Genomic DNA, 11,589 nt, shown 5'->3' with positions numbered 1-11,589 from the left:
TCCCTTTTGTCTGTCCCAAACCCTCCTATATATCCCGCATTGCTTTCTCTTTCAAATTCTCTTTCATGGACTATTTTCATTAATTATTCTCTTTAAAAATTAAGAAAACCAAAATGACTATTTTTTTTCAATCCTTGACAAAGAACTAACTCATCAGTGCAATCTTTCCCTTTGCACATGCTGGCATGCACTGAAAAAGTACAAATGTCCCAGGAATCTGATGTGACTCCTTGCTAATGATATTTTCTGCTTCATTCTTTCAGCCAAGAAATAATCAGAGTGTAGAAAGGGCAGCCTATCTTTCTGTCAGGGTGCACTCAGAGAACAATGCTTAGTTTAGATGATACAGCTGCTCTAGAAAATCAAATAGAGTAATGACAAGAACAAAATAATGTCAGGGATGGAATGGAAGTGGAGAAATGGAAACTAGTTGTGCAAACATGTCCGAGAGGAAGTGATTGAGATGAAAAAAAAATTAAACCAACAGGACCATGTTATGCTACATTTGACATGAGAAAATAGGACCCAGAATTAGAGAGTGTTAAGAAAATATACACTAGAAAGCTCATAAAAATATTGAGAAAAGAATGACTGATATTACAGATTTAAAAATCTATCTGGCATTTTTGAATGAATGTTAGTAAGAGCTAGTAGTTTAGAAAATTATGATATAGTGAGAAGTTAAAAATTGCCAGGACCACATATTTCTTGACTAAACATATTTAAAACATTTGCATGTTACCATCATCTCTGCCAAATATCACATTTCCCTTTGAGAGTCTCTGTATCACATTATGTCTGTGAACTCATACACTTCCCTCATGTACTCTGCACTTCATCCAAATTGGACTGCTGCTTCTCTATTCCCAGGCTACAGTGTCCAACCTCTGTGCCTTAGGTTTAACTCTTTTCTTAAAGAATGTTCCTGTTTTCATTCATCCTGCTTTTATCCCCATATGGACATGTTCAAATCTTACCTTCTTCTAAAACCTACCACAAACGCTTGTTTTATAATGTCTCCCCTGATTCTTCTTGACATTTCTTTCTACCTCCTTTAACAATAATACCCAAAACACTTCTATCTACTTTCTGTCCCTCTACTAGAACACTCGGTAACAACAGATAGCTACATATTAATACCAAAGAACATACTTTGTTCTCCTAAGGTGTGAGCTTGTAGACAGAAAACTTCAAGTAGGATTATCTTTGCATCCAGCATCCAGCACACACACACACACACATAGGGAGGTATGTATGTAGACAAATGCTGAATAGTATAATTAACTACCTGAGTATTCAATAACTATTTATAGAAAGAGAGTGGGAAAGAAAGAATGTGGGTTTACACTATGGAAAGCAAATGATATTCGAGTAATCATGTATTCAGTTTATATATAAATATTTGAGGGGAACTTTGTTTAGATACACTAGATAAGCTGACAAAAAAAATCAATGACAATCCTTTGAACTAGGAACATTATTTTTAACTTCCACTACAGTTCAGCAAATGTCTATTTTTAGGTACTAGCATTGTTTCCAGTCTTCATAGCAACTTAGTAATTACCAATTATTATCTCCTACTCTCCAAATGAGTAAAATGAGTCTCAGACAATCTATATAACTTGCCCGAAATTACATGGTTAGTGAAAAAAAAAGCAGTCCTGGGAATTGGATGTCAACCTGTCTTACCTCAAACCCTATGTTCTTTCCAATGGCACATTTTTTCAAAAGCACTCTTACAACTACTACATAATACATTTCACACAGCAAAAGAGAGAGCTGGGTATCCACATTCCTTCACCTTCCAGCCCTAAATGCCTACTTCCCCTCCAGCATCATTGAAAATCTATCACCTCTTTCTACATATCCTGCAAACCTGCAACTAACATATAAGTCTCACAGGCTGATTAAGTTCTTTGCATGCAAACCTAACCAGTGAACAAATAAATTTAAATATATAATTTAAAAAAAAAACTGCAAAAATTAACAGTTTTGTCTTTAAGTGACAAAATATACATTTATTGAATTTTAAAAGAGTATTTCTAAACTTTGCTTCTCTTCTTTCCTTCTCCTCCTCTGTTTCCCAACCACCTCCCCTTGTCCTTTCCTATACCCACCACCTCCCCTTGTCCATTCCTATACCCACCACCTCCCCTTGTCCATTCCTATACCCACCACCTCCTTTTTTCCCTTTCCTCCCTCTCGCTCCACTCCTTTCTCCCTTTGGTCTTACTTGCACTTGGTTTACTTTCTGGGCAAAGCAATGTCACCAAGCAGCAGAAAAAAAGATGGAAGCAAATAGAAAAGGTCAGACCCTTATCATATAGGCCTCTCCAAGAGTGGGCTTATAGAAAACTTTCCTGTAATGTACTCAGGTCAGTCATCACCAGAGCTTAGTGAAGTTATTCAACTGAAATCATATAGTACGTATGTTAACTAATGCTAATGCTATACTAGATCCATCTTTTTCTTAATTTTTAAATTTTAACTACAATGTGATTATGTTATCTCCCCCCCCACCCACTTCCTCCCTCTAACCTCCTTCCCCCTGTTTCTCCTCTTTCAGATTCATGGTCTCTTTCTTTGATTATTTTTACATATACATAAGTGCAGCCTGCTGTGTCCCTACAGGGGTGCTTGTATGTATGCCTTTTAAAATGGTCTCTTTACCTTACAATAGCTTCCCTAACAAGAAAAAATTTCAAGGGTTGGCACTCTCTCAAAATAAACTACAAAAATGATAACCTCCTCAAGAAATTTCACTTTAAAGACTTTCGCATTTGGGTCTTCCCTTCCGCAGGTGATATCTGATCAGAATAAAAGGTTCCTTATGTGTGTGGCAAGAAAGAAAATGGGAAGATGGTAAATGTAACTAAGCAAGACTTAAATATAACAAATTTTGACTTCCCTAGAGTGCTTCTAAATGGAACCTGCCCCCACCCTATGAGCAAGTGCTCACAATCCCTGTCATATTAAGGAAGAATTCTTCCTTAGTTTGTCAACAGCCAAAGGAACAAGTGATTATCACCGTGTTGGGGTTAACACACTGTAACCAGTGTGCTGCTGACATTCAAAAGGAAGGTCTTAATTGTTCTAAGCACATGAAGGGTTAAACTTAAGAAAGTGCTGCAAGCCCTCATGTAACCATAGGAATAACATGTTGAATACAACAGTCACCAGGGTGGGACTGCCCCCGAAGGGGGATCTGGGCATTGTGCCAGAGACCTGTGGGGTAACCTGCCCTGTTGGTTCCATACAGGGTTAATAGAATAGCAGGAACTTAAGTTGCTTAAAGCTGCAGTCCAGCCAGCCTGAAGGAGAAAGAAAGAGCCTGGCAGGGGTCTAAAATGTTTCAGATTGTGCATTTACCAACACAATAAGATCACGCTTCACAATGGAATGTACAACGTAGACCTTCATCTCATTCAACCTTTCCCTTCTCTTTCTTCCTAAACTAACAATCAACATATGCAACTTATTAACATTACTGAGCAAGAACTTTTTTTTCTTACTGTGCAGGCTTTGTATGTCTGTGAAATGAATGGAATTGTCCTTTTGTCCTGAAATATTCATTTGCCTAGTTAACACAACTTCGCTTACTTAAAATGTTTTCATAACCATCCTAAAGACTCCATAAACTCCATCATGTTGTGAGTGTAAGAAGGATTAAACTGTAGGAGAACATGATGAACGTTTGCATGTGATTACTTCCCTATTCTTACGTTCCTATTCTTACTTGACTAATTCAGGATATTAAAACCACTTTAGGCATTTGGACAAAAGTCAGTGTAGCTTTTTTTTTTTTTTAACCACTCAAAAGAGAATAATTCTCTATGTTTAGGCAGTTTGGAACTTGTACTTAAGGACATTGAAATTTGGTCTTTGCTCTTTAGTGAAGGGGAGTCAGGAAAGAAAGGTCCCTGTGTTTACCCACTGAATAAATATGCCTCTAGGCAAGGCACTGTTTGGTGCTTTAGACCGTGGACTTTTTAAACATCTATCTTGGCTGCTCGACAATCCCCATGTTAATCACCTCATCTTCCTGCTTAGGTGCCTCCAGTTCTAATTCAAGAGAATTATTTGGCAAAGTAAATGATCCATGACCCTACCAGGAAGGAAAGATAAAAGCTCCGGAGTGGTGAAAAATTAATGCTGTAAAATCTATGAGCTGTAGGTTTCTTCATATGAAGCATCCTTGCTCAAACAATTCTGGAACGTTTACCTATCCAGTTCCATAATTCTAAGATGGTTAGAAACAATGAATTAAAATTGTTACTTCTGTTACAGGGCTTATTATTACTCTTAACTTTTATTAAGTGTGATTATCTTTCATACTATGATAAGCATTTTACACACATAATTTCATTCATTTATTCATTGTTTGGAGTGTGTGTGTGTGTGTGTGTGTGTGTGTGTGTGTGTGTGTGTGTGTGTTATAGACTCTCAAATAGCCCAAATTGTCCTGGAACTCACTACATAGCTGAAAATGGCCTTGAACTCCTGACACTCCTGTGTCTGCTTCCTGAATGTTTGGATTATATTTGGACATTTGACTGATTATTCACACCACTCCTACAAAGTTAAATACTGTTATTGGCTCCATTTCACAGTTCCATAAACTGAGGTTTGAATTCTAAATTTTAGAAGGACTAAGAAAATTACCTGTGCAAGTTTAGTATAGACGGGCATGAAGGGAATGGTGTGGAGGATTATTTAATAGCAAAAGAGTATTAAATATAAAAAAACCAAGATTCTAGAAAGCGTAGCACTTTGAAGAATCTTAGTTTGGGTACAGATTGCTTTATACTTCATAATTATCAGAGCCATATGAACATCACAGCGATAAGACTAGTTCATTTGTGTAAGTATGGCTGTCAGTCAACTTAAATAGATTATACTATGTCTCAAACTGTCCACTCATTAATAATAAGAAAATAAACGTCATGACTCTATCTCTATGGTTTTTTAATTGGTGAAAAGTATTATCAACTGTGATTTTTTTTCTTCTCAATGGGAAAGAATGCTTCAGTTTTCTGAAAAGTTTTGCACAAATAGAATAAATTGTCTGATAAAGGTGATATTTTTATGTATGGCTTACTTTAAAATTAATTGCAAGATAGGTACCGAACAAACTAAATCTGCACATGATTTTACTTTCTTCTTAAAGCCTCTGCATTCATATTCAGCTAGCCTAAGCAGTCAACTTTCTGTATTTTAGGCCTATTCCATCTCCAGGATTTATTCCACTATGCTAATAAGTGAAACTGACTATGTTTAAAAGAGACTTGGGACCATGGCTGAATTGTTGTGTGATTTGAAATAGCCATATATAACTCATGGCTACAATTAAAATAGCTGTTCCTGATCCTTGCTTAAAATGGCCACGTGATCCATGCCCAGCATAAAACTATGATTTGTCATGAGAAAACAAAGAGACCAGTAAAAGTGGGGTACCCGTGTGCTGTCAGGAGCTACCTGAGCAGCTCAAGTGGGCAGAAGAATCCTGGGCAGGTATATTCAGAATCAGTCAAGTGCTTTTTACAAGGTAGCCATCAAAAGTTTGCCTCTCTGGCATCCTTACTCTATTACAAGTTTCCTAGATCTGTCCATGGTAAAGATTCTAAAAAAGTATTTCAAGGTGGGACAGTCCGGACTGAGTAGGTAGGCAGGAGGAAGGACTGAGGGGGTGTAGTTTGCTCTCTAAGTAAGAATTAAACAAACGTCCCAGTGTGGATAGAGTACGGGTAAGTTACGTGAGACAGACATAAAAAAATCAAGTCCCAAACCACTGCGGTCATTCAGAAATGTTTGCAACTTTTCACAAGGGCAGTGGTATTACTCCCAATTTCCTGACCAAATATTTATTAAAGTAACCAAGGACTGAGTGCACGAAGCTGCCTCACATCGGCGCAGCATCCTACTTTCCTTCTAGCTCAGAACTGTGAGGTACTGTCAAAAGAAAAAAAAAAAACACTCTTCCATACTCAAAATAGCTACGTTACAGAGGAGAGTTGGAACGTGTTCTGGGAGTGGGTGTGTTTGTTTGAGTTCAGTGTGTGCAGAAAAGGCAAGCCTCCACAGCCATTCACACACTTCTCTCCTCAGCGATGGCTACGCAGACAGCAGAGCTCCAGCCCTACATCTCTACATGGTAATGTACATCTATAAAGAAGATCTTGTTAACTATTTGGAGGCTTTTTGTAAATAATATGCATGTCTGCTGAATATGTATATATGTATGCTCATTTATTTATTTATTTATTTATTCATTCAACTTTTGCTTGCTTTCTCCCGTGCCTGATTGTGTGTGGTTACTTGTGTGGTATGATTTCTGAGGTGGGAGAAAGAGCATCCCCACCCCCAATTTCTATGCTATTCACTCAAAATAGCTCTTGAATTAGCCCAACCACCAAACCTAAAATCCCCATAGCGCTCTAAACATCTGATTTGGTCGCTGAAAGCAGCTGCTAACATCCAAATGTTACATTGAAATATTAGGCAGACACTAGAAATTAAGAACGATTTAAAACAAAGGCGTATGAGGCAATTGTTTCTGATATAATGTGAAGTTTCAAAAGAATGCAAACTGACGTGTACAGTCTGGGTCGTGTGCTAGTAAAATGTCATGAGGTCAGGGCAAATATATATACCCCAGTTCTTGAACATGAGCTCATGGTAAAAGAAACCCGGCAGAGTTGGACAGATTTTGTTGATTTATATAGAATGAGTGCTTTGCACAGTTTCTGATCCTCAGCTCCCTCTTTCTTCACAGTGTGTCTCACACCTCCCGGTGCTGAGCTCTGAGGCTCCCAGTGACCTCTCCGTAATCAGCCTTGGCTGGGTCCAAATCCCCACCCCTTGGAAAAGTCACGGAGCCTGACGTCTGTCTGCCTGCCTGTGAGCTGCTTTCAGCAAAGACCTCACAAGCAGCTACTCAATCTCTCTTGGTAGCAAATTGCCAAACCAGGCCCGTTTCCTCAAAAGATGGTAGAGGACTTAGCAGCTTCCTATGTTGCTCTGAAATTGGAGAATGAAATTCTGCAGGCTCAAGTGAAGAGGCTCATGGAAGAAAATGCTGCCCTCCAGGCCCAGATACCAGAGCTCCAGAAATCCGGAGCAGCCAAAGAGCATGAACCACTCCGAAAGCCCTCAGAGGCCCCAGAGCCCTCAGAGGCTCCAGAGCTACTGGAACTTCCAGCAGCCAGGGTGTCACAACCCCCCCGGGAACTCCCAGCAGCCACAGAGCCTGGGGAGTCCACAGAGATCAGAGAGCCCAGGGAACCCTCCGCCATTAGCGAGCTCGGGGGACCCCCAGAGATCAAGGAGCCCAGGGACCCTTCAACCATTAGAAAGCCCAGGGGCCCCTCAGAGATCAAGGAGCCCAGGGAACCTTCAGCCATCAGAGACCTCATGGGACTCTCAGAGATCAAGGAGCCCCAGAAGCCCCCAGAGAGCAATGAGTCTGGAGGATCCTCAGCCCTCACAGAGTTCAGGGGATCCCCAGATATCAAGGAGCCCCACTCATCCCCAAAGTTCAAGGAGTACTGGGGACCCCAGGAGCTTCCAAAGGTCAAGGAGTCCTGCAAGCCCTCAGAACCCCTGGATTCCACAGCAGTCTGGGGACTCCAAGAGCCTTCAAAGGACAAGAAGGCTCCCAAGCCCCCAGAGCTCCAGGAGCTCACAGCCTGGAAGCCTCCAGCAGTCAAGGAACCCCAGGAGATCCAGAAGGCTCTGGAGTCCCCAGCAACCCAGAAGCTCCAGGCGTCCCCAAGAGGTTATGGTCTCCCAGCAGTCTGTGAGGAGGAGCCCACAGACAACCAGGGTGCCCCAGCCCTCAAGGAGCTCAAGAATTCACAGCTCCACAACCCTACAAATGATGAGGAGTCTCAGACGGTTCCAGAATACCAGGAGACCTCATCACAGCTGGAGCCCCTCGAGCATCCACCTCCCCAGGAGACTCTGGAGCCTCGGGTGCCCCAGGAGCCCCCAGACCCCTCAGATACCGAGAAGTTCCTAGAACTCTCAGTACCTGAAGAGTCCCTAGAAGGTCTAATAGTTGTTGGAACAGGAACCGAACAGGCCCATCGCGAGTTAGAAGCTGCAACTTTGCCCCTAGATTACTCTTTGGCATTCAGTGAGGATTTTCAGAAACTCTTTGAGTTTTTAGTTCAGTTGAATGATTACTTGAGAACCAGAGGGTATTCCACTGAAGCAGCTCTAGTGAGCTTTGTTGGCAGCTTCTTCTCAGGTGAGGCAGGAAGGTTGTTCCAGCCCTTACTAGATAGCCAAAACACGCTGCTGGAGCAATTTGAAAGGCTCCTGCGAGCTCTCCAAGATACTTTTGACAATCCAGAAAGTTTGGAAGTTGCTAACCAGGGCCTCCCTCAGCTTCGCCAAAGGGAAGGCCTTGCTCCCAGATACTCAACCTGCTTCCATCTCATTGCTCAAGAGTTAAATTTGGGTGAAAGCACACTCTGCATCCAACTTCAAGAAGAGCATGCCAGTTCTACTCAAAATGAACTGTCTTGCACAAGTCCAGCCACCAACCTATCTGATGTGATCATTGAGTGTGTCGCCCTAGAAGAGAAGGCGAGTGGTGGGGCTGATTCCAGTTCATCATCCTCTGAAGAGGAAAACGGGTCTGAGAGTCCACCCAGTGAAAACCAACCTGTTCAAGCTACAAGTAATCGCCCCCACCTCAGCGAGGCTGAACGGGCCAGACGCCGCGAAGGCCACTTGTGCCTCTACTGTGGCCATCCTGGTCATTTTGCCAGAGACTGTCCTGTCAAGCCTCATCGTGCCCAGCAGGCGGGAAACATGGAGGCCCGGCGGTAAGGGGGATCCCGGGCGGGCCAATCTACAAATACGCGTCCCCCTCTCTTCCCATATCTATGTCCCGTACCCTATGGCTAACTGTTGAAATTAGGCTCGGAAGAAGGCAATTCTTTGAACAAGCAATGGTAGATTCAGGCTCCTACAGAAACAGCATCGACCGCTCTGTGGTTCTTCGAGAGAAGATACCAATCCGCAATAACATCTTCCCTCTCATGCTTGAAACAGTAGATGGGCGTCCACTGATTAATGGACCCATAACCAAAGAAACACCACCTGTTGAAGTCAAAATTGGAAACCACGTTGAAGAGCTCCAGTTTGACATTATTCATGCACCACGCTACCCTCTGATTCTTGGAATCCATTGGCTTGAGACACATGACCCTAACATCGAATGGAGTACCCGAACTGTGTCCTTTCCATCTCATTATTGTCATTACAATTGCTTTAGGCACAGGTGGAATCGAAGACGGCGTGACGAAATAATTGCAGGTTAGATGGTGGGTCCTAGTGACTTCTGCCCATCTGTCTTCTGTTACCTCAGCTGTCATCAGCATTTGCTGCTCTCTGAATCTTCCACTGAACCTCTCTGGCTATGAACAAAGGCTACCTGTACAACGACACTGCCTCTTGGATGATGGACTGAACCTGACGACTCTGAGCTGCTTTTCCCCACCAGCCTTGCATGTCTCCCTCTTTGAACCCTGCATTATGTAGGGCTGTTTTGTTTTTGCTTTTGTTTTTTATTGCAATTCACACTAACAATATGCATGCGAATAGATATTAGAAACTAATACTGAAAACTGTAGCTGTTAGACTGATTTTGTTATTTTCTAGTCAAAATTACTTTACCACATATTTTCTGGGTTTTTTTTTCAATAAAAGCAATTTTCAAGTATATTTTTCAGTAATCAATAAACAATGGGAAGTGTTACTTGTATTTGTTAATAATTTATTGGGTTAGTAGAAGAATGGGGTAAGGGACCACTAAGTTTGGAGGAGGGGAGAGAGAGGGAGGTAAAGTGTGAGAGTGAAAGGGTGGGAGTAATGGGGGGAGGGGATGGGAAGGATGAAGGAGGGAGGGAGGCAAAGAAGAGGAAGTGAAAATGGAAAAGTGGTGAAGGGCAGGGAGAAGAGAAAGAGAGAAGGGAGAGGGGAGGGATAGATTTGGGAAAGTCTTAAGGTTTGAATGGAGTCCTGGGAATTCCCAGAGTGACAGTTCAGAGCATGGTTTAGGGAGAAGGAGATGGAGAAAGTCATGAAATCTTGGTGTTAGGATTGTGTAAAGTATGGAGGGGTAAGCGGTGGTAAGGTTGAGGAAAGAATTTTGGAGAAACTGGGAGGAAATGGGAAGACTATTGGATTCTGGGGGCTGGGATAAAGGGGATGGAGAAATTCTGATAAAAGACAGCACTGGCAGAGCCACGAGCAGCTTTGCAACATCTTGGACTTCAGAAGCTAACCAAACAAAGAGGAGCACCAGAACAGGTAATGAGACCTCAGTGGTGATCTACCCATCCCTGTAAATGGGTATCCATGTTTTATTCCCTGAAACACCAAAACTTGTCCTAGAAGACCTGCCTACTAACCACCCTTACTACAATACAGGAGCAGGGTGGCAGGAATCAGGTTTTAACACATATAGTTAGGAGTCACCTCTCCTACATTTACAGGTTTCTCTCCCCTGCTAGCCATGCTGCCTGCCTGGCACACAGAAAAAGCAAAGCCATAAAAGAACCACGAATGTGTTCTTAAGTTATAATGTGTTACTTAAGTTATACACCACACATACCCCTACACACACACACACACACACACACACACACACACACACATATACATTGGGGAGTATTAGATAGCTGGGCAAAAGGTGAAGAAGTAATCCATGTCCATCTTAACTTGCTTTTGTGTTCTCAAATTCTCCCTTGGAATTTCTTTGAAGACACATGAATGGGAATGTTCTAGCATAGTTGATCAAATAAAAAGAGCTCCCATTTCCTTCAGGCATCTTACAGACATTAATCATCTCATTGCTTCTGAGAACAACCCAATGATGTAGTTTTGTATACTTTTATTTTAAAATAAGCAGAATCCCACCACAGCTAGGAAGTCACAGAGACCTCTTTGAGCTTCAAACTCTACTCCTTTTCCACTACAGCATGTCCAACTCCCTCCCTATGCAGTGGTGAGTGCTTGCCCAGACTAGAGAAGCATGAAGGTAGGTGGGAACCCTGAGAAGGAAGGGAAATGAAAACAGGAAAACTTCATGGTCTTAGATAGTAGTTTGTTTTCCCAGACTCCTTCAGCTTTTACCTTTCCCCACTAGTGGTCCTCCAAACCACCTATTCTTTGTCTTGGAGGATTTTTGCTTCCTTTGAAACTAAGGCCAGATTCCCTGGTGGCCTCCATGACAAATGAGTGTTCAGGAACTGTGCATTGCTTAAAAACATCACCGTTCAATTTTTTGGCTAGCCATCTCCAAACTGAATCTAGATTCGGAGCAGCCTCAAGGTCCTTATCTTCTATAATCATTAGCAGTCACTCCCTTCCCCCAACAGTCTAATGTGTTTTGTCACAATAACATTGTATAGCCTATGGTGAACTTTCCGCAGGAGCTACATTTCTGTTCCCTACTTAGTCCCTAGGTACAGGAACAGAATTACCTATATCTCTAATCTTGACACCATAGTTTAACATAATGCCTGGCACACAGAAGACTCTTTACAGCAACTGACTCAATATTTAAACATCATGCAG

At 42.0% G+C, this 11,589-nt stretch overlaps 1 protein-coding gene across 1 annotated transcript; it reads left to right on the top strand.

Moving 5' to 3' along the window:
• Positions 1 to 6,051: 6,051 nt before the first annotated feature.
• On the top strand, positions 6,052 to 9,730 carry Rtl3 (retrotransposon Gag like 3). The gene is made up of 2 exons (XM_031366596.1): positions 6,052 to 6,151; positions 6,773 to 9,730. The coding sequence occupies exon 2, from the start codon at positions 6,985 to 6,987 to the stop codon at positions 8,833 to 8,835; it is 1,851 nt and encodes a 616-aa protein (XP_031222456.1). The 5' UTR covers positions 6,052 to 6,151; positions 6,773 to 6,984; the 3' UTR covers positions 8,836 to 9,730.
• The last annotated feature ends 1,859 nt before the right edge of the window (positions 9,731 to 11,589 follow it).

This window comes from Mastomys coucha, chromosome X (assembly GCF_008632895.1).
Source record: "Mastomys coucha isolate ucsf_1 chromosome X, UCSF_Mcou_1, whole genome shotgun sequence".
NCBI lineage: Eukaryota > Metazoa > Chordata > Mammalia > Rodentia > Muridae > Mastomys > Mastomys coucha.
Note: the sequence above shows the minus strand (reverse complement) of the source record. Positions and strands in the feature narration are given on the sequence as shown.